The sequence below is a fragment of the Typopeltis vanoorti genome, chromosome 17 (genome assembly GCF_054136105.1).
Source record: "Typopeltis vanoorti isolate ZY-2024b chromosome 17, IOZ_Tvanoo_1.0, whole genome shotgun sequence".
Lineage (NCBI taxonomy): Eukaryota > Metazoa > Arthropoda > Arachnida > Uropygi > Thelyphonidae > Typopeltis > Typopeltis vanoorti.
The window spans coordinates 34388660-34413444 of record NC_143565.1 but is presented as its reverse complement, the minus strand read 5'-3'; the positions used below and the strand labels follow the sequence as shown (position 1 = coordinate 34413444).

At 36.7% G+C, this 24785-nt stretch overlaps 1 protein-coding gene across 1 annotated transcript in view; it reads right to left on the bottom strand.

Annotated features, from left to right (window-relative positions):
- The window catches only part of LOC150097280 (adenylate cyclase type 10-like), a 198907-nt gene that overhangs the window by 8979 nt on the left and 165143 nt on the right, over positions 1 to 24785 (bottom strand). Inside the window, exon 8 of the mRNA XM_090407634.1 lies at positions 24549 to 24625. Coding sequence (XP_090263760.1) covers positions 24549 to 24625 — 77 coding nt within the window. The remainder of the gene's footprint in view (positions 1 to 24548; positions 24626 to 24785) is intronic.

The window sequence follows — 24785 nt, the reverse complement described above, 5'->3', positions numbered from 1 at the left end:
GCAGCTTATTCCACTCATTCAGCACTCTCCAAGTAAAAAAAAAAACCTAGCTATAACACCCTTGCTAACCACACTCTTGCCCAGATTCCATATATGGCCCCTAGTCTTCCCACCACCAGTCCTATTCTCGAAAATATCTTCGGAATTAATCTTATAGAAACACTTCAGTAATTTGAAGCCTATCAACCAATTTCTGCAACCCACAAATCTTCAACCTTTTCTCATAAGGTTCATTCCATAGATCTGCTATCATCTTGGTCACTCATCTCTGGAACCTCTCTACCTCCTCCCCATCAAGAAGAAACCCTGGTGCCTATATCTGGGCACAGTAGTCCAGATGGGGTCTTATCAAGGCTCGATACAGAGGAACAATAACTTGTTTGTCTCTGCTTGTTAAAGTATTTTTCAGCAACCAAGTATTTGATGAGCTGATTTAGCCACTTTTGCGACTTGTCCCCTAAACTTCAACTCCCTATCCACCAACACTCCCAAATCCCTGTCCTCGTCAATCTCCTAGAGCACATTCCACCAATGTGATACACTGCTGCTAATCTTTTCACCCCAAAATGCATACCCTTACACTTTGCCACATTAAATTGACATGCATTCTTCTTAGCCCAGCCCTCCAAACTATCCAAATCATCTTGCAAAATTTTGACATCCTGTGCACTCACTATAGCTCTACCCAACTTTGCATCATCAGCAAACAAATGAACACTTCCTCTCAGATCCTTTCCTATATCATTAATGAACAAATTGAAAAGTAGTGGTCCAAGAACAGAAACCTTCGGCACACCACTAGTGACAGGCCGTCTTTTGGACTCTACTCCTGCTGAATAAACCACTCTTTGATATCTCTCTATCAACCACCCTCCTATCCATCTCACCAACCCTATATGTGGATGCTTGGAGGGCATTTGAAGACAGAGCGGAATTGTATGCGAGAGACCGCTTGCATCTGAATGAGAAAGGATGTAGGCATCTGTAGAAATTGCTGTTCTGAATGAGTCAGTGTGTCAATGCAGGGAAACTAGAATGTCCAAGGTGGATGGTAGCAGAGTAGGCCTCTTGTGGGAAAAGGTACTTGGGAGAAGGGGGACAACATCAGGTAATTCTGAGCCCAGTGGAGTGTCTGGAGGGGATAATGCTGGGTAAAGAAATAGTGACATTTTTATGCTTTATACTAATGCCAGGAGTATATCCGGAATAAAGGAAAGGAATTGGTAGTGCTGATAGCATCAGTCTGGCCAAAGATTATTGGAATCATTGAGACATGGTTGACAGAAGAGGATATAATAACAGGAATAGAAGTCGCTGGGTACAGCATTTTTCAGCAGGATAGGAAGGGAAAGCGTGGTGGTGGAATACTGCTTATGATAAGTGACGATCTACGTCCTCTAAAAGTGCAGGTTTGGAAGGCAGTGAAAGCATATGGCGTGAGGTAAAGATAGGCAAAACAGGATATTTAGTGGGGTGTTGCTACAAACCAAGGAGCACAGAGGATGGGGACCAGGAGATGTTTAGACAGTTGAGTTTGGCAAGTGCAAGAAGAATGATTGTTATGGGATATTTTAACTACATCAGTATAAATTGGGGAGAAGAAGATGCATGTAGCAATAAGGGAATGGAATTTCTAGAATTCTTGAGTGACAAATGTCTTAGGCAACATGTAACAGAGGAAACAAGCGGTTCAAGAGTTTTGGATTTGGTCATAGCATCAGAAGAGTTGATAATAACTCAGATGACATCTCTCCCACCAGTTGGAGAGAGTGACCATATGGTTTTGAGTTGGAAAATGAACAGACATGCAGGAGTATCAAAGAGGTGGGAACTTATGTGGAATTATAAAGCAGGTGATTATAATAATCTTAGATCAACTTTGGGAAGTTTCATGGGGGGAGGAATTGGAAGGCTGGGATGTCATTAGTGCGTGGGTAATTGTGAAAGAATATTTGTTAGCAGCAATAGTAAGCTGTATTTCAAGAGTGAAGAAGAGAACACAATTTGGAGTAAAGTGGATGACAAACAATATTAAACAGGAACTACATGCGAAGAAGAGGCTATGGAACAGATATAAGGAGACAGGTGAAGAGAAGATGCATGAAGAATATAAGACACAGGCCAGGAGAGTGACTAGTATGGTAAGGTAGGCGAAACTGGAATATGAGAAGAGACTGGCCCTAAAATCCAAAGAAAATCATAATGAATTTTTTACCTATGTGGCCAGTAGGAGGAGAAACGATTGTGGAAGAATGACATTGTTGGATAAAAATGGGAATAGAGTGACTGATGCAGAGGACATAGTGGAATTGTTCAATGAACACTTCATTGGTGCATTTCATCCCGGAGGAGTAAATTTTATGACTAGAGGGATAGGACAGGTTCGAGGTTTAGAGGTGCAGGAGGAGAGCATGTTCCAAATACTGAATACTCTGGATGTCAGTAAATGTGGTAGTTCTGCAAGAGGATTTGAATAAGCTAGACAGATGGGCAAATGAATGGGGCAAGTGTCGGTTTAATGCAGCAAAATGTAAGATCTTGAGGTTTGGGACACATCGATGGGATGATGCTGCACACTCTATTGGAGGAGCTATACTGGAGGAAGTAGGGGAGACAAGGGATCTGGGGTTGATGATTGATAGAAACCTGAAATTCAAGGGACATATTGCAAAGATGGTGAAGGTAACACAGAGGATTGCTGCAATAATGAGAAGGATGCTGACCTGAAGAGATAAAAGAGTTATAATTCCGTTGTATAAGACCCTGATCAGACCACACTTAGACTATTGTTCTCAGATTTGGTCCCCAGAATTTGAAGGGGATAAATTAACTGTGGAAAGGGTACAATGGCAGATAACAAAGACAGTTTCAGGACTGTACAATGTTCGTTATGAGGATTGGCTGAGGGAATGTGGACTGCAGAGTTTGGTGGATAGAATGGAAGGAGAGGTGATATGATTGAGACTTTTAAACTGTTGAGAGGTGGTTACAGGGTTGACACTGGGGAGTTCTTTCGCTTGGTTGAACAGCCGGAAGGAGTGATGACAAGAGGCCATCCCTGGAAGTTACGAAAGGAATCTGTTTGCAAGAGGGTGAGGAGTGATTTCTTTGCATGGAGGGTGTTTGAGCCATGGGATACATTGCCTGATAGTGGTGAGAGCGAAAATAGTCAATGAGTTTAAGGAGTGGTATGATAGACTTTGTGTTTCCTAGGAGGGACCTCCCACGATGAGTCTTGATAGACTTGTGTTTCCTAGGTAGGACCTCCCACGATGAGTCTTTTGACTCCTTGGAACTCTGAATAATAATAATAATAATAATTATCAATTTTCCCAATCCAGGTTTTTAAAAATATCTTCAAGGGCTGTTGTAAATAATTTAGGTGAAACAGGTCTGAGAAAATGTGCTAAAGAACTAACAGCTCTGTTGACCTGGCTTTTCAATCAGAGTCTGATCGTGGGAAAGGTACCATGGAATGGAAAGAAGGGAAGATAGTGCCATTGTATAAGGATATAGTAGAATGGAAGTGTCAAATTATAGACCAATTTATATTTCATCAGTAGTTGCGAAGAATTTGGAGAAATTAGTGAGGGATCATTTACAGCAAGGAGCAAATGAGGGTAATGTTATCTGTAAGAGTCAGCCTGGATTTGTTAAGAGGTGCTCTTGTTTTAGTAATCCGATTGCCTTTTATAATAAAGTGATAAGAGCAGTTTGATGAGGGGAAAGGCATATTCTGCCAAGCCCTTCATACAACCCTCTGATAGTATCAGAGGGTTGTATGAAGAGCTGTATTAAGGAAGGAAAAGGTTACAAGTGAGATCCTTCAGGGCTCAGTATTGGGGCCTGCATTGTTTAATCTTTATATTATGACAATGTCAATGGACTTCAGGAGGATATTCAGTTGTCTGCAGATGCTGTGAAGTTGGGAAGGGTTACTAGGAATAGCACAGATGTGGTAGCCCTTCAAGAGGATTTGAATAAATCAGACAGATGGGCAATTGAATGAGGAAATCAGCTTAATTCAGCTAAATGTAAAGTCTTGAAGTTTGGGATACATCAGTGGGAGGCTGCATACTCTGTTGGAGGAACTGTATTTCAGGAAGTGGGAAAGGCAGGGATATGGGAGTGATGATTGATAGAAACCTGAAATTCAGGGAACATATTGCAAAGCTGGCAAAGGTTACTCAGAGGATTACTGCAATACTGAGAAGGACACCTGACTAGCAGAGATAAAAGAGTTGTCATTCTATTGTATAAAACTCTGATCAGACCACATTATTATTATTATTATTACAGACAACTCAAAGGAGTCCTTAGACTCATCAAGGAATGCCCTAAACATCATGCCAAGAACTATCCAACATTCACTCAGCATCCATCATACTTTGCACTGAACTCATTTACTCATTCATGGTGCCCACAACAGACTCTGCCAACCTATTCCACTTATTCACCACTCTTCAAGCAAAGAAAAACCTAGTCCTGATGCCTCTGCTAGCTATATTCTTACTTAGTTTCCATAATAAATTGTGGTTCCCTAGTTCTCTCACTTCCAGACCTGTTCTGAAAAATTTCCTCTGTATTAATCTTGTAAAACTCTTCAATAATCTGTATGTCTCAATCACATCACCCCTTTTTCTCCTGTCAACCAATTTCTATAAGCCACAAATTTTCAACCTTTCCTCATAAGGTTCACCCATAGACCTCATACCATCTTGGTTACCTGCCTCTAAATGCTCTCCACCTCCTCCTCATTCCCAAGAAAGCCAGGTGACCAAATCTGTGCTTAAAAAAATTCTCTTGTCGAGGAAAATTTGAACTACTGACCTATGGATTACTGAATTACTAATGACAGTTCACTACTCTGCCAACTGAGTTACGAAACATAACAATGTCTATTCTTATCAGAATCCCAACTGATAAGAATAGACATCACTCACCTCAATTGCCAAAACTATACATTACACAATTTTTTTTCTCCCACAAAGCATTCTGTTGAATGTACTTGTACATTCAGCAGAATGCTTTGGGGCAGAAATACCAATTGTAAGAGATAGTCAAACTCCAAATCCCACCCCACCCCTTTTGATCTCTGATGCTTTAGGCTCAAAATTTCCATAAATCAACTTGCCCTTTTCATATGCTCTCTCTATCGCTCTCCAAATTCTGTTAACTACACTGACCTCTTCAACTATCTCTCTGTAAAGCTTGACTTTCTACAGGTGAAATACAGTAACAGTGAAGTCATCATTATTGTGGACTTCAGCATCCACAACTCATACTGGCTTCCCTTATCCTGTTTCATTAAATGCTGCAAGCTCACCTCCTGCCCAAATAGCAGTCATGCCTTCTAGTCCCTTGCCAAGGCCACTGGGTGCAACTTTTTCCCACCAAAGTTTCCACCATTCTCAGATCCAGATAGTACTGTAGTTACTTCACTTAAAGACAAGGCAAACTTACTGGCATCACTATTCACTTCAAATTTCTGCACTGATGACCTGGGAAAAATTCTGTCCACTCCATGCCATCAAGAATGGTTGTCTTCAGCCAAAAACGAAATCTGAAGAATCCTTAATAATTTTAACACAGCATCTGATCCTGATGGTATCCCACCAATTGTTAAAAAATTGTACCCCAGAAAAAACACCTAAACAGCTATCTTGTATCACCTCTTCAATCTATCCTATTCAACTGGTATCCACACTACAACATGAAAACAGGTCCACATCCAGCCCATCCCAAAGAAAGGTGATAAAAGTCAACTAACAAACTACTGTCCAATTGCTCTCATTTCTGTTCTCTCTAAAATTATGGAGAAGATCATCGACAACCAACTCTTGAACCACCTAGAGACATACCAACTCATCAGTATTGATTCAACCACTCATGATCTACAGCAGATCTTGCTTTCACCACTCAACTCTGGACTTGACCCATTGAAAAATTTGGAGAAACTCACATGATTGCCCTCAACATTTTAAAGGCATTTGATCAGCTTTGGCACAGGTGCTTGCTTAGCAAACTACCATCCTATGGCCTGCCTTCCTCAACTGGATTGCCAGCTTTTTTACTGGTCCCTCATTACGTGTCATGGTGGACAGTTAACTCTTCTCAGATTTCCCCACAAATGCAGGACTACTCCAGGGTTCTATTCTTTCACCCACATTCTTCCTCTTGTATATAAATACTCTGCACTTACAAATGTCTAATCCTATCCAGAGTTTTGCTGATGACATCACACTCACATCCTTCTTTTTCATTTGACAAAACTTGTAGTGCACAAGTATTAGAATCCAAAAGATTCACCATGACCAGTGGCCTGAACTCCAATCTCCTAGCTATATCCTAATGGGACAAGCACTACTTTCTAGAGTTCAATGCTACCAAAACTCAGCCCTAATCAGATCTCTCACAAAAAAAAAAAAAAAAAAAAAGAGAGCTTGCATCCCTTCTTCAACTTAACTTCGAAAATACCCAGATATCCAAACACAATCAGATTTCCCTTCCTGGACTAACACCTATACCTCTGATCTTTTCTGGCAAAAACACATTTCAGCTTTAGCTTCTACAGCTGCCAAAAAACTTGATATACTTTTTGCACAAGACACTACTTCACATCTTCACAGCTGCTAACTCAAGACCAGATTTTCACTTTAAGACAAATAGTTGAGAAATTGTGGGAATATGACAAGGATCTCTATTTAATTATAATGATTATTCAATTTTGTAGATCTGGAAAAGGCATATGACAAGGTGCCCAAAGAAAAGCTTTTCAAGACACTACAATTATATGGGGTGAATGGAATATTATACGGAGCAATACATAGTCAATATTTAAGTTGTCAGTCAGCAATTAAAATTAAAGGGAAAAACAGAAAGTTGGGATGATGTGAAATCAGGGGTAAGACAAGGATGCACATTATCTCCACTCTTATTCATCATCTATATGAATCACACTATGAGAGAAAGTGGCATCAAGCCTCTAATATTAGAATTAGAGATGTCAAAGTTAGCTCTTTGGTTTATGCAGATGATGTGGTACTCCTAAACGCATCTAGTGCAAGTCTCCAAGATTCACAAACTAAATTGAATAATAGCTGCAACAAATTTGGCATAAAAATCGGCAATAAAAAGAACAAAACTATTAAATTGGTGGTAGCATAGAAAACTTCAGCTGCATTTTACCACTTCTGCTATTTAGGCACAGTTTTTAATGAGGATGGAAGGTTAAATCTGGAAATAGAGAACAGAATAAGCAAAGCAGGTATGGTGGGAAGCCAGATGAATAAATTGATATGGAATAAGAGAGAAATTAGCCACAACATCAAACAAGCAGTATAAAAGACAGTGGTTAAACTAGTTTAAAGTTATGGATCTGAGAATTGGGTTAGAAATAAAGAACTTCATCAAAGACTAGAGACCATAGATATGAGGAATTGGAAAAAAATTATGGGAGTGAACCAATGACATCAGTGGCAGAATCATATTAAAAATGAAGAAATTAGAAAGGATCTTGACATTATTAGCATTCAAGAGTGTGTCAGCAGAACTAATCTAAGGTGGAATGGCTACTTAAATAGAATGGGTGAAGAAAGGTTAGCAAAAAGATGCTTGATGCCAAGATGGCAGTAAAGAGACCCAGAGGAAGACCAAGGTCTGGGCATATCGATTTGGTCAGAAGTGCCTTAGAAGTGCAAAATGTTAGATATGGCAATATTGGAGTTCTCACAAGTAATTGATTGATTTGAAGGAAAATTGTTGATAGGAGATTAATAATATTGTCAACTTAATCATGTAGTGCTATCATAGTAACATGAACACCTCTTGTGGGTATACATGAGGAAATTGATGATGATAATCGCAATGGGAAGAATGATGGAACATTGTGGCCTTCAATTGGAAAAGGCCTAAGTTCAATTCTCATCATGACGGAAAGAATCTTTATATGGATTTTTTCAATTGAAGGTGAGTTAGCTGATTTCATGTGGAGGTAGCAGGTTTTTTTTTTTCCTGGAAATTTGGATTTTTCATCCCTCATACAGAAAAATTAGCCCTTAGAACATACACAATTTACAGACAAAAAATTACTAGTGATGGTGGGCAGTAGATAGCATTGATGTAATGATGATGGTAGTAGAGGTCCGGTGTAGTGGTGGAGATGGAGAGTTTTAGAGTAGGTGTCCTCACACAATGAGTTTTCGAATTCCTTGGAGGTGTCACAAAATAAAAGTAAATAATAATGATGATCTGTTACTATAAGTACGATTTATTTTTGTAATACTAGTTCTGTTTTTTGGGAAATCTTTGAACCAGTTGTGGAGGTTTTCTCTTATGCCAATACTTTCAGTTTTTTTTTTTTTTTTTTAAAGATAGATTATATGCTCTATAGTGTCAAAACTCTTAGAAAAGTCAAGAACTAGTGGAAAGATTATGTGATTTTTATTCAGAGGTGAGTTATGCTACAGATATCATTCAATAATCTACTAGCTGCATTATTTTACAAAATCTGCTTGTTGGATATTACAATGAATTTCTAGAGATACATGTTTTTGTTTTTTATCATTGACAATTCATTCCATGATTTTTTCTATTACCAACATGCAGATATTGTATTGTAATTATTAATATTATCAGTTTTCCTTTTTAATGTAATCAAATTATCATTGCAGATTTTAGATTTAGTGGTATTTTCCATTTTTGGAAAATTAAGTTTGCCAAGTGGGATTCCAAGGGGATGGATTCTATATGATCCTTTCAAGGATTGGCTAACCTGTCCTCCCTGATCCAACCCTCACCTCCATGTGGTGAATCCTGAATTTGAGCAACCAATCGGAATATTAGGTATCAAACCACAGTGGTTAGTTTGGTCAGGTACAAATAACAGAAGGGAGACTTAGGGAAAGTTTGGAGGACCTCAGGCTGCAGCTTTATCACTAAACTAGGCTGTAGATGGCCAAGGTTAGTGGCCTGGATCCTTTCTTACTCCAAAATCTCAAAAAATAACTTCAAGCAGAAACCAAGCTGTCACTTTGGAAAATGACTGGGACAGGTTAACAGATATGATCAGGTCAAGGAAAGATAAAAGAATGAAATTAAGCAAGAATATCTGGAATATTGAACTTGGAATGCCAGGAATACTTATCACAAATACTAAGTTCTAGTCAAAACTGTAATACAGAGAAATCTCTAAATATCAGTAATAACAGAAACAAAGAAAAAAAACATACAACAAAAAATGTTGATGAAAGGGATAATTACATCTGTATCTACATCATCATCAAATTCCTGCCATGTACCCTCAAGAGGTGTACAGGATATGATAGAATTACATGAAAAATTTACATCATTACTAACTTCCTATCTACAATTTTCCTCTAAATAAGTCTGTTACCTGAAGTTCAGAGGACACATTGCTAAGGTGTCCAAGATTGCACATAGGATTACTTGGTTGTTGAGGAACACACTGACATCCAGAGATAAAGAGGTTATTATTCCCCTTTATAAAGCATTGATACTTCCACATTTGGATTACTGTGCTCAGGTCTGGTCACCTGGATTCCTTGGAGATGAGGAGGCTGTGGAGAGGGTTCAGAGAAGAGTGACCAAGTTGGTGAGTGATATAAAAAATGCTCCCTACATTGATAGATTGAGAGCTTGTGGATTGCAGAGATTGGTTGATAGGCGAAGAAGAGGGGATATGATAGAAACATTCAAATTACTAAAAGGTTTTTATAGGATTGATGCAGGGGAAATGTTTCAGCTGTGTGATAGTGATGGAAGAACAAGAGGTCATCTCTGGAAATTAAAGAAGAGTGTGGTTAACAAAGGTGTCAGAACAAGGTTTTTTGCCTGGAGGGTGGTGAATGAGTGGAATTCATTGCCTGACTTTGTTGTGAGCTCTTCATCTGTAAATGAATTCAAGAAGAGATATGACAGATATTGTTTTGCTAGCTTGGGTCTCCCGCGATGAGTCTACTGACTCCATGGAGATACCCGTAATAATAATAATAATAATACCTGTCAAGACTCCAACATTATCATATATATTTTTATCTTCTAAGGCACGTTTCACTGTATCAATCTACCTATATCTTGGTCTTCCTCTGGGTCTTTTTCCTGCAAACCTGGCAGAGAAGAACACTTGTTTTGCTAATCTTTCCTCTCCCATTCTGTTTAAGTGACCATACCACCTGAGATTAGCTCTGCTAATGCATTCTTGGATGCTGAAGATGTCGAGTTCTTTCCTAATATCCTTGTTTTTAATATCATATTAAAATTGCCATTAATGCCATTTGTTCATACCCCTAATCTTGCTCAGGACTCTCATAGCTGCAGTCTCTAGTCTTTGATAAAGTGTTTTATTTCTAACCCCGCGCTCAGATCCATAAGTTAAAATCGGCTTGAACATCATCTTGTATACAGCTAATTTAGTGTTTTGACTAATTTCTCTCTTATTTCATATAAATTTATTCAGTTGGCTTCTTACCATACCAGCTTTGTTGATTCTGTTGTCTATTTCCATATTTAATTTACCATCTTCCCTAAAAAGTAGCTGAAATGTTTCACTTGGTCTACAGGTTCTCCATTCACAATGCAGTTGGTATTTTCAATGCTTCTGCCTATTTTCACTGTCTTTGTCATGTTATTGCTGACCTTCAATTCCATATCTATTACAACAGTTACTCAATTTAGTCAGGAAATCTTACAGACTTGTAGCAGATTTATTTAGAAGTATAACATCCTCTGCATAAAGCAAAGAGCTGACCTTAACATCTCCAATTTTGATATCAGGTTTAATAGCACTTTCCTTCATAATGTGATCCATATAGATAATGAATAACAGAGGGGATAATGTACATCCTTGTCTGACACCAGATTTAATATTAAACCATCTTCCTGTACTTCCTTCAATTCTAACTGCTGACTTACAACTCAAATAAAGACAAAGTATTGCTTGATATAATGTCCTATTGCCACCATATAACAGTAGCATTTTGAACAACTTCTCTCTTGGCACCTTGTCCTATGCTTTTTCCAGATCTACAAAAGTTAAATACAGACCTTTGTTATATTCCCATGATTTCTCAGTTTTGTTTCCCTTTTTATATATGGGTGCTGTGAGAGCTCTACTCCAATTATCTGGGTTATAATATGACTTTTTATACCTCCATACTTGATAATATCTGGTCAAATATCATCTATTCCTGCTGTCCTTTCACATTTCAGGCCTTTGATGGCTTTTTATGAATCAAGTATGGATATGTATTCCTGATTGCATGCATGTTGAACGTTTTTTACCATTGTGCTTTCACTGCTTGTTTCATTCAGCAATTTTTCAAAGTAATTACTCCATACTTCAAGGATATCTTTTTCTCTAGTTTTCATGTCACCTTTATCATTTCTAATTCCTTTTACAGCACTCTTTCCTCCATTTCTGAGCTTCTTCAACAACCTCCAGGATATCTTGCCACCTTCTTGATATTTATTTTCTATGTTCTTACCAGTCTCCCTGTGACTTTTGTTTAGCTAATTTTACACTATGTTAGCTGTCTTACATTTGTCTCTGTATTCTCTAAGAGCACAAGCTGACTTACTTGCCAGGAACTTTTGATACGCTCTCTTCTTTTCCTTCAATGCCTCTTTAACCTGGCATTAGTAAGGTGGGGTGTTACAAACCCAAAGATTTTAAATTGACTATAACTTTTTAACGATGCGTGGCAGTGAGTCATGCCTGAGTATAGCTTCCCCCCCCATAACCTGCTTCTTGATGCCATAGACGATAGTTTGTTACATGCAAGCAAGTTTAGTGTGCAGAGGTGTAAAGTGGGCCAGGGGTCCACCAGACCCCACCTTACCAAAGGTGTGACTATATTTACTTCCGAAACATAATTTCATGTATATTCTACTAACATATTATCATTACTGCTGTGCTTTCTATATTTTTACATACCTACTATTGCAAGTACGTTTTCATAAATATTTAGAGGGTATTTTGAGAATAATATCTTTTTTTTTTACCAAATGAGTTATGAACAGGAAGAACAGAGGTTACATCAACTTATAGATGATGGTAAAAGTAAAAATAAAGATGTTTAATTAGTTAAGTATTTTTGGGTAATAAAAATTTAATTTTGTGGATCTGCTTTTTTATTCTGTAAAATTACAGGACACTTAAACAATATGTAATCGAATATGTTCTTACTGATTAAAAAGATATGGATTTCTATAATATACTACATTATTTGGGTGGGTTGGTGGGATCCCATCTTACCACTTTTGTTACATTTTCACACCTCGCACAGCACCAGTTAACACGTTCGCTGCCACGCTACTTCGGCATGGTCTGTTCCCCTACGCCGAGCAATTTCACTTCTTCAAGGTCAGTACGATAATCTCGTTACCGGAGGTAAGCGTCCTACGAGTATACTCGTAGTTGGCTTGTACAGAGCATATACGGTCTATGAGAATACACAGTTTGATGCTAGCCCCACAAGCCAAGCATTTTCACTTCTTCAAGGTCACTACAATAATCTCGTTCCCGGCGGTAAGCGTCATACGAGGATACTCGTAGCTGGCTTGTGAAGCAGGTTTACCCACTACAAGTATATTCGTAGTTGGCAGCGAACGTGTTAACTGGCGCTGGTGAGGTGGAGTTCTGATTTTTCTGTCTTTGCAGACAATCTCCACATGCCTCTCTGGCTGAATCAATCAGTGTTTTCTTCAGGGCTTGCCAATGAATATCCAAGGTTTGGGTCCTATTCTCAAACCCCTTCCTTTTTTCTTGAATAATGTTTGTGTATTTTAGTCTACAGTTCACATCTGAGAGCTGCTCAACTTTTATTCGCTTTAAAACTTTCTTACATGTTATTCTTTTCAAAATGAAATTCAATTTTATCGTGCTCAAGACTAAATAGTGATAACTTCCAATTTCAAATCCTCTTTACACTCTAGTGTCTGCACCAGGGAGAAAACATCACTGTCAACAATAACATAGTCAATGAGACTTTTCCTATTCCTTGCCTCTTCTCTCCATGTGAATTTGTGCACATTTTTATGTTGGAACATTGTGATAGTAATAACCAGTCCATGTCCTGAGCAGAAATCCAACAGGTATTTGCCATTATTATTAGCTTTGCTCTTTTCTCCAAATTTTTCCAAAATATTTTTGTATGTCTGACAATCATTTCCTACTCTGATATTTAGATCTCCAACAAGGACCAAGTTTTCCTTTTTCATTGTGTCAGTTCAAGCTTTCTCTAAAGCCTCAAAAATTTCCTCCACTTCTACCTTAGTAGAACCTTCTGTGGACCATAGGCACAAATAAGTCTCATTGTCCATTATCCCATCCTGATATTTGCCAACATCACTCTACTTGGGACTAACTGCCATTCAAGAAGATTATCTGTATCTACATTGTAGTCAATAAGAAATAAAAGAGTAAACCCAGGAGTAATGATTTTTATTCAGAAATCAATTTATAATATATCATACATTACAAATAATGGAGCAAGAGAATTTCAGAATTAAAATTACAAATACATCATTGCTTCCTAACTCTTATTGGTGTCTATGCCCAAGAGGAGAGAAGAGTGGAAGATAACATTGCTTTCTATTCAGATTTTCAAAAAAAATAAACATATTATTTAACATATTAAAAGAAAGACAAATACCAAATAATATCCTAAAAGCTGTCACAAGTATATATGAAAATAATCAAATACAAATAAGATTAAATCATGAGCTATCATATACAAGATAGATAAACCAAGGAGTCCGACAGGGATGTCCCCTCTCAGCAACTCTTTTTAATATCTACTTAAATGAAATAATAATAAAATGGAGTAAAAATTTACATCAAGGAATTAAACTTTCACCTACAGTTAACTTAAACACTCTCCTCTTTGCAGACGACCAAAGAATAATTACAAACTCTGAAGATAACTTACAGAAAGCTATTTTAAATCTAAATGAGATATCCAAAGATTATGGTATGATAATATCAACAGAAAAATCAAAAACTATGGCCTTTAAAGGACAAGATCCAGCAAGAACTAAAATAGTATTAGATAACAAGATCTTAGAACAGGTGAATTCATTTAACTACCTAGGATGTATGATCACTTATGAAAATGAAAAAGATATAAACATAAAAATTGCAAAATATTTAAAAATAACAGGAGTAATTAACTCTATATTTAAACCAAACCTAGTTCAAAAACAAACCAGGCTAAAAGTATACAATACATTAGCTCTACCGGTCTTAATGTATGGAAGCGAAATCTGGACGATAAAACAAAAAGACAAACAAAGATTAATAACAGCAGAAATGAAGTTTATGAGAAAAACTGCAAAGTATACCCTATTTGATCACAAAAGAAACGAAGATATTATGAAAGAATTAAACCAAGAACCAGTAATTGAAAAAAATTAAATAAATATAAACATAGATGGATGGAACACGTTCAAAGAATGAAAACAGAAAGATTACCAAAACAAGCCTTAAAGTACAAGCCATTAGGAAAAAGAAAACCAGGACGTCCTCTTAAACGATTCAACGTTGACTTCTAAGGCCGGAACAGGCCATACTAGGCCTAAATCCTTGATGATAATGATGACAAATAGTGGAGCAAGAGAATTTCAGAACTAAAATTACAAATACATCATTGCTTCCTAACTCTTATTGGTGTCTATGCCCAAGAGGAGAGAAGAGTGGAAGATAACATTGCTTTCTATCCAGATTTTCAAAAAAAAATAAAAGATGAAATAAACCCAAATAATTATATAACAGGAGGTTTCAATGCCAGAAAAGGCACATTCCACTTGGTACAAATATAGGAACAAAAGCTACATGCAAGAGTTAGGGATTTCTCAACATATAATAACTTAAAAAATACAGATTACTAATAATTTAGTAATTAGTAATTTTATTATTATTATTATTATTATTATTATTCAGGCCTCCATGGAGTCAAAAGATTCGTCGTGGGAGATCCTTCATTGGAAACACAAAGTCTATCATACTGCTCCTTAAACACATTGACTGTTTTCACTCTCACCACTCTATCGGGCAATGCATTCCACGGTTCAACCATCCTCCATGCAAAGAAACCACTCCTCACCTTCTTGCTCACAGCTTCCTTTTGTAACTTCCAGGGATGTATACTAATAATTTATATACTAATAATTACTAAAAGAAAGAGCCATGCATCTTCATTTTGGCAATGTAAAGTTACACAGTGCCACCTAGTTTCTACAAACATTGAAAATATCCAATTAGCTTATGTAATTACATCACCAAAATCAAGCTGCATGGCTCTTCTTTTTAGGAATTATTTTTATGCACTGGCTGAGAAGTTTACATGTGAAAAATACATTTCTCTGACATTTGATTTCCATAGTATTGAATAACAGCTTTTTTCTCCTTAAAGTTTCTGCCTATCTCTGAAAAGAACCAACCAGTTTGAAACAGCTGTCAGGCCAGTGAAACCTTAAAAAAATGCACTAATAAAAGACGAATATATGGATGCTTGGGCAGCACTCATGTCTTTTAAGTAGTGCAAGCTAAGGCAATTCTGATGCCAAGAACTGTATTCATGTATTCTTGTAAGCTCTCAGGTCAATTTTACAAAACTTTCATAGTTTCTACAAACGTTTGGATTTGAAATAATGTTGGATCTAATATCCACTTTGCCTATGTAATTACTAATATTTTTTCAAGCATAAAGAGTGTCATAAATTCACTCAGGAAACAAGAAACCTAAAAAGTATAATAGACTATATCACAGCTAATATGATACTAGACAGCAGGGTATTTAGAGGTACAGAAATAAAATCAGATCATAATCTGTTACAAGGAAAATTGAGAATAACCCCAAGATGGTTTAAAAGTAACTAATGTGATACAAAGAGAAATACCCTGGAATCTTTTAGAGTTCAGTTCTTGGATGATAAAAGTATTAACTACCTTTAAATTTGCAAAGAATAAATGAAAAACTAGAACAAATAAAAGAAATGACGATACTGAAATCAAATGAAATAATTTAAAAATCATGTTAACAAGTGCAACAACAGAAGGTCTTAGGACAAAAAATAAATGGAAGAGAAGGAGAATAAGAAACTACAGCAAGAATAATGAAGCAATAATCGAAGACAAAAAAAGAAAATATTATTATTATTATTTTATGGCATCTTCATGGACTCTGGAGGCTCATCATGGCTGTGAATCCATTCACAGTCAGGGAACTCAAAATCTATTCTGGCAATCCATTCAACTCGCTCATCATTCTCCACAAAAATATCACTTCCATCAATTTTATAAAACTCCTTTAATATGTTAAAGTTTCTATCATGTCCCCTCTTTTCCACCTATCAACTAAACTTTGTAACCCACAAGCATTCAGCCTATCCTTATTGAGAGTATTCCACAGACCTGTCACCATCTTGGCCATTTGTCTCTGAATCCTTTCGACCACCTCCTAGTACCCCAAGGAACCCAGGTGACCTAATCTGTGCGCAGCAGTTGAGATGTAGCTGAATCACAGCCTTATAAAGAGGGATATTAACTTCCTTATCTTTACTTGTTACCATGTTTTTCAACATCCAAATAATTTGTTGAGCTATTTTACTAATGTTTGCAATATGCCCTCTGAACTTCAACTCTTTGTCCACTATTATTCCCAAGTCATCGATTTCCTGCAAACCAACAATTGATATGATACACCATATGCAACCTTTTCATTAAATTGAAAATCGTTATCCTTTACCCACAACACCCATTTATTTAAATCATCCTGCAGGATATCTATATCACCTTTATCAACTATAGCTCTCCCCCAGTTTTGCATCATCAACAAACGACTGAATATCCCCTTTAAATCTTTCCCTATGTCACTGATATACAAATTAAAGAGTAGTGGCCCTAGTACCGAACCCTGAGGTACTCCACTAGTCACCATCATTCCCCTAGCCTCCATTCCACCATATACTACTCTCCGGCATCTGTCCATCAGCTGCTTCCTATTTATGCTACTAGCCTCATATCCATTCCCATCCTCTCCAGTACTTGTAATAGTTTTCCATATGGTATTCTGTCAAATGCCTTGGGAAAATCGAGCAGTATCATGGTATAGTCATTACTTTTATCCAATTCTGTTGTCACTTTATTATAAAATATGAATAAGCTACTAAGACAGGACCTACCATTTATAAAGTGGTGCTGCCCACCTTAGAGTATTGCATTCCTATCCACCCACTGTTGTATTTTGCCTTTCACCAACCTTTCCAATAGTTTAACAACCACTCTGGATACATTAATCGGTCTGTAGTTTGCTATGGTACTATTTTACTCTCTTTCCACTCCCTTGGAACCCTGCCAGAGCTAAGACTTAGATTGAACAACTTCGTCAGAGGCAATGCCAATTCCCTTGCATATTCACATAGTAAACGGACTGATATTCCATCCAGTCCCACTGCTGTGATCACATTCATATTTTTTAATATGCCAAACACCTCCTGTTCATCTACCTCAAAGTTGATGTGCATCTCTGTAACCTCATCAACTGTAAAATCACCACCTGGATGATACGCCTTTGCAAAATGATCATTCAGCAACTTGACTATTTCTTTTGGTTCAGTTACCTTTCTACCATTCTACCGAGCATTGTTTAAAGTCATTCTACCAGAATCATTTTTCCTCTTACTTACTACATAATGAAAAAACTCTATTGGATTTATTTCTTTTCTTTCAGGCTTGCACGGTGATCCGAATGCATTTTGAAAATTATGGAGACAACTACCATGTTTGAATAAAAACTTTAGTTTAATATAACTAAAATCTACAATTCGACGTTTCGACCTTTATGTCAAGGTCATCTTCTGGAGCATACAAATATACATAGGAACAAGCTATGCTACAATCAAACTGGTTCGTTAAAGACATTGACCAACCGCTACGACTATTGTTGGCCTGACCTCTGGCGAAAAAAAAAAAAAATTAAACATAAACAATTGTACATCAACGGTAGAGTCCTATTATTTGTGTTGTCTACTATATACATATATTAACATCATTCCAGCCAGTTGGAGTGTAATGGTTTCTAATACTAGCGGATTGGCTAGAGTCCTGACTTATGTTGAATCTTTCATATTACGTAGGCTGAATGTGTGCCATCCAGATCCTTGGAATTTTCATGCCATCTTTGTTATTGATATTTGGGTGGTTTATCAGGATTTTGCAGGATTCCTTAAATTTTCTTTCGTACCAGGTTTTTGTGCGGTGTTGATGTACATCAATGCTTGTACAATTTTTTATGTTTAATTTTTTTTTTTTCACCAGAGGTCAGGCCAACAATTTTCGTAGCGGTTGGTCAATGTCTTTAACGAACCAGTTTGATTATAGTATAGCTTGTTCCGGTGTATATTTGTATGCTCCAGAAGATGACCTTGACATAAAGGTCGAAACGTCGAATTGTAGGTTTTAGTTATATTAAACTAAAGTTTTTATTCAAACAAGGTAGTTGTCTCCATAATTTTCAAAATCTATTGGATTTACTTTGGCCTGATTGGCTAATTCTCTCTCATAGTCTGATTTGGTCTTTCTTACCATACTAGTCACTCTTCTCGCTTGCACTTTGTACTGTTCATGTATATGCTGATCACTGTTTTCTTTATATTTCCTCCATAATGTTTTCTTATTTTGCAGCTCCTGCTTTATATCCCTACTCATCCTTAATTCTAATTTGGTTTATCCTCCTGACCTTGGGTATGCAGCTTGATTCTGCTACTCTCAAACAATTTCAGACCACTTGCCATACACTACAGACATTCTTACCTAGTTTCTTAAGTCATGACACTGTTCCAAGATGACTTCTGAGTCTCTCATAATCACCAGCCTTATAGTTGAACATAAATCCCTTCTTGACAGAGAATTCCACATGTTTGGCTACTTCCCAGAACAAGACCGCATGGTCATTTTCTCCAATTAGAGGGTGTCTAGGTTGGTTATGAATATATGATGCTATTATCAGATCCAACACCCTCAAACCCCTTATCCCCCTCTATAACATGCTGTTTTATGTAATTATTCCTTAGTAACTATATAAAACCCACTTCCATCTTGCATGCCCTCTTTCCTTCCTCCAATCAATATCCCCACAGTTAAAGACTCCCATAATAAATGAATATTTGGCCTACATTCATTGTGCTAATCTGCTGATACATCTTGCTGTGAAACTTCTGGTTAACAGCAGCACACAACAACGTATTTTGTCCTATTTGTCTCAATCTCACGCAAGACAGCTTTAAATGAACCATCTTCCTCAGACTCAATATCCTCTTTACCTTCTAATTTTGTTGGTTGTAATTCTGCAGCTATCATCAACAATTCCCCACCTCCTGTCCTGTTCCTTCTATCCTCCCTGAAAATATAATACCCTTTACATTCAAACATAAAACAATGGATAAAATAAAAAATCACTAGAAGTATAATTTAATCATAAAGAGCAATAGCAAAAAAAAAAAAAAACATGCAGAAAAATAGATCACTTCATAGCAAAATAGCCAAATTGGAAAGGGAACTTACAGCAAAGAGACCCAACATGCAAAAGGTAAGAAACATGAACAGAAAACCAACAAGCAATACAGTAAAGTAAGTAAATCAAGAAAATTTCCTGGAGAAGATGGAATATATATATAGAACTTATTAAATATGTAGGCATCCTGTTCATAAAATAGCTTTTAAAATTATTTAACAATATTTGGCATCAAGGAAGAGACTTGGAAAGTTGGAATAAGGCCATTATCATTCCAATATATAAAAAAGAGGATAAGTGCAAACCACATAAAAATAAGCTTACTAAATAAAAAAAAAAATAAAAAAAATCAGCTAACGCCTTTTTATTCCCGTATACGAGGAGTAGGCGAGGCCATTTAGTCATATCTAACTTTTGGAGACTGAATGGGCAGTTCAATCTCCACTGGTACCAATCAGAGATAGATGGCCCAAGGCTATCACTAGTTAAGCGGTACACAGTGAAGAGAGACGGCTCAAATGTGCCGCCATCTCGTGGTCCCTAACCCTAAAACAATATATTTAATGTCTGAAATAATGTGGGTTCTAAGGTCGATTTTCTTGATTTTACGGGACGAAAAACCCGAGTTTCTGGGAGGAAAAACCCGTTTGCCCGTGCCAGAGATCGACTAACTCGGGAACCGGTCGAAAAAAGGCTTCGAAAAATTTCCTCTAGTCGCTGACTAGACTCGAAACCAAGTCTTCCTTCGTGCGGCCAAGCGCCATGGTGTGCAAATGCTACATCCACTGAGCTACACAGGCTTACTAAATAATAGTTATAATTTATAACACCAAAATCAACTTCATTAATGTGTAGAAGGTAAACTTTGCAAAAAACAAAATGGCTTCCAAAAAAGGACGATCATCTATTGGCCAGCGTTTATGTTAAAAATCTTAATGGAGAAGCATTGTGAATTCAGCATAGAAACACATAGCATTTTTAGATTACCAGAAAGCCTTTGAGAAAGTCTTAAGGAATAAATTGTGGATTATATTCAAGTAAAACATTCCAAATCAGTTGCTTTCATCTGGACTATTATGCTCAAATTTGATCCCTAGGATTTGAAGGGAATAAGTTAATGTTTGAAAGAGTACAGAGTTTTAAAAGAGGTATACCGTGAGTAGACATATCGATACAAAATTAGGCCAATAACAAAGATGATATCAGGATGGAACTATGTTATGAGGATAGTTTGGGGAAATGTGGTTGCAAAGTTTGGTGGATAGAAAAAGGAGAAGTGATATGATTGCGAGGTAGTTGCAGGGTTGACACTGGGGAGTTCTTATGTTTGGTGGAACAAGGAGAAGGAGCAAGGTCAAGGGGTGATCCCTGGAAGCTGCGAAAGGAAGTCGAGAGCAAGAGGATAAGGAGTGGTTTCTTTGAATGGAGGGTAGTTGAACCATGGAATGCATTATCTCAGGGAGGGGATGATAGCAAAAATGATGAATGAGTTCAAGGAGTGGTATGATAGACATTGTGTTTTCTATGGTGGGCTTCCAACTATGTATCATGTGATTCCATGCCCTTAATCACAATAATAATAATAACAATAATAATGGCACTTCCCTATTTAAATCCATTTTTATATGGAAAATTTCATATGAGGGTGGTCTGAAATGTTCTTGGCCTCGACCACAGATGGCAACACTATTTGCAAGATCTTTTTTTTTTCTAAGTTGGTACATCTGTCATAAGCATTCATGTGAAATTGTAAGTCATTCTATCAAGTAGTTTGTTTATTTATACAGCTGTCTGAAGCAAAAGTGTTGTCTGTATCTCTTGAAATGGATAAAATTATGTATTGTGTGGTTATAAATTTTTTGTAAAAGAAGATTTAATTCCAAAAGAAATTCCCTCGAAGTTCATAAAAGTTTATGGGCACTCTTCTACTTCGTTTTTGACAATTAAGAAATGGACTGCCGAGTTTAAATGTGGACGTACCAGCCTTGAAGATGATCCACGTAAAGGACGTTCCGAAATGTGTAACAACACCAGATCTCATTGATCAAGTGCACGATATGTTATTGGATGACTGGCAAGTCACAGTGCATGAAATTGCTGAGACTATAGGCATTTCAAAAGAACATGTAGGATATATTCTGCATGAAGAATTGCAAATGAAAAAGCTTTGTGCAAGATGGACAGATCAAAAATGTACTCGCATGAAAAATCTCTGATCAGTGCTTGGGGCATTTTAACAAGAATAAAACTGATTTTGTGCATCGATTTATTACTATGGATGAGACCTGGATTCACTATTACACACCAGAATCCAAACAGCAGTCAAAACAGTGCACAGAAGCTGGTTGTTCAGTGCCAAAGAAGACAAAATCGGTTCCATCAGCAGGAAAGGTCATGGCATCGGTGTTTTGGGATACTAAAGGCACTTTGATTATTATTTATCTTGAAAAGGGTAAAACAATGACAGGGGAATATTATTCCGTTCTTTTAACCAGACTAGATGAAAAAATTCATGAGAAAAGACCCAGTTTGCAGAAGAAAAAAATCATATTTCATCAGGACATTGAACCTGCCCACAAATGTGTTTAGGCAATGGATTTCTTCACCCCGTCAATATCTGTCTGTAGCATAAACCAATTATATAGATTTGTCCTTTTGTTGGCCGTATATCAAATCAGATAGCCTCTAATCAATCAACCACTTCTCTCAGCCCTGAATTCCTCCTTCTTAACTTGTTGGATGTAGCTAGAGATGTATATCACTAATACACATCTGCACCTATTCCCTCTACCGTCCTTGAAAATGCCTCTGTAGTGCAATTGGAAGAACAATGGCACATTGCTCCTTCAATTGGAAAAGACCTAAGTTCGATTCTCGTCATGATGGGAGAAATCTTTATATGAGATTTTTCAATTGAAGCCAAGTTAGCTGATCTCATATGGAGGTAGCAGGGTTTTTTTTCTCTTGGAAACTTGGTTTTTCATCCTACATATAGATATATCGGCCTTGAGCACACACATAATTTACAGACAAAAAAATATTAGTGATGGTGGGCAGTAGATGGCATTGGTGTGGATGATGGAAATGGATAGAAGTGGTGATGATGGAGAGTTGTAGAGTAGGTGCTCTCCCTCAATGACTCTGAACTCTGTCACAAAATAATAATAATAAATCTTACTGATGCCAACAATTTTTTTCCAAATCAAACTGACGAATGCCAAAAATCTTCTTACCATCATTTATGTATGTGAATTTCAATATGTTGGATCCACAACTAGCAAAATTCAGGAATTGGTGGATAGGAATATGATACTATGTAGAGAGTAGCATGGCTTTGTAAAAGGTAGGTCCTGCCTCAGTAATTTATTCACAAGTGATCTTGTCATCTTCATTTGTCTTGATTCCAATAGACCAAGGTGACGAGTGCTCTAGGGCTTATGCTAGGATATGAATAAATTACTGAGGCAGGACCTACCTTTTACAAAGCCATGCCACTCTCTATATAGTATCATATTCCTATCCACCTATTCCTGAATTTAGCTAGTTGTGGATACAACATATTGAAATTCACATACATAAATGCCAGAAGAATTAAGAAATGATGGTAAGAAAATTTTTGGCATTCGTCAGTTTGATTTGGAAAAATTTTGTTGGTATCAGTAAGATTTATTATTATTATTATTATTATTACATTTTAATTTGTACATTAATGATATATTGGAAAATTTGAGAGGGCAAGATATATAGTTGTTTGCTGATGATGCAAAACTGGGAAAGACAATAATTGATAAAGGTGATAAAGATATCTTACAGGACAATTTAAATAAATTAGCAGTACAGACAGACAATAGTTTTCAATTTAATGTTGTAAAATGTGAGGTAATGCACTTTGTGATGAAAAGATTGCATACTTCTTATCATATTGATGCCACTAGGTTTACAGGAAATTGATGAGACTAGGGATCTAGGGGTGATGGTGGATAGAGAGTTGAAATTCAGAGGACAGATTGTAAGAGTTGGCACACTGACCAGTAAAGATAGAAAAGTTATTATGGGTCTTTATAAGGTTATGATTTTGCCACATGTTTGACTACTGAGCACAGATTTGGTCACCTGCATTTCTTGTGGATAGGGAAGTGGTAGAGAGGACTCAGAGATGAGTAACAAAGCTAGTGACAGGTCTATGGAATGTATCCTACGAAGACAGATTGAGGATGTGTGGATTGCAGAATTTAGCTGACAGGTGGAGGAGAAGGGATATGGTTGAGATATCTAGTGCAAATTTATATCTTACCAGTTAAATATGAAAGAGATTTTGTATGGAATGGCAAGAGATGGGGATAGAACAGAAGACTATCCTTCAAAGCTTTGGGAAATGAGCAGGAGAGTGAGAACTTTGTGTTGAGAGTGGTTGGTGAGTGGAATGAATTGTCTGAGAGTGTGGCAATCATACAATTGGTAAATGAGTTTAAGGCATGGCTTGAAGAATTGCGTGTGTGTGTGTGGGGGGGGTGACATTGACTTATTACATTGGGGACCACAAAATAAGGCTTTTGACTCTGTGGATGTATCATGTTAATAAGCAGATTTTCACTAATAAATAACTATTGTTTTTGCATGGTTAGACATTTACAAGGATCTGATCATGAAAATCCAAAAACTGTTAACACAGTTCAAACATAAAAATCTTCTGAAGGATAATATATAACTAAACACTTCAGTTTTACCAGATTTTTTTCCCTAAGATCATCCAAGTTTCCATATGCTGGATTAGGAATGATATAGTGAACTACAGTTTAAAAAAACTTCATGATAATAACCTACTCAATGAGTTACACAGCTAGCTAAAGAATGCTCTAACCAGACCATAAATTTCCATTTCAAAAATAAAAATATGCTAACAGTATCTGCACTATAAAATATGCACTGCTTTATCATAAAGTGGTAGATATTTAATACTGATAAGTATAATAATTGAGAATTACTCAAACATAAATCATTAAATGAGTCCATTACCAGTAAACTCCCTGCGCTGTGGATGACCTATTATTCCACAAAAGCATGTTCCAGTAGCAATACCTGCTGATGAAATCCTGTAAAACAATTTATATATATATAATGAAAAACCATAATCAATTAAGTATTCTAATTTTTTTTCTTTCTTTCATATGTCTAATCATACATGAATAGTTTATTAAGAAAATTGACTTATTACATAACGAACTTAACAGCACATAGAATTTCTACAGATTT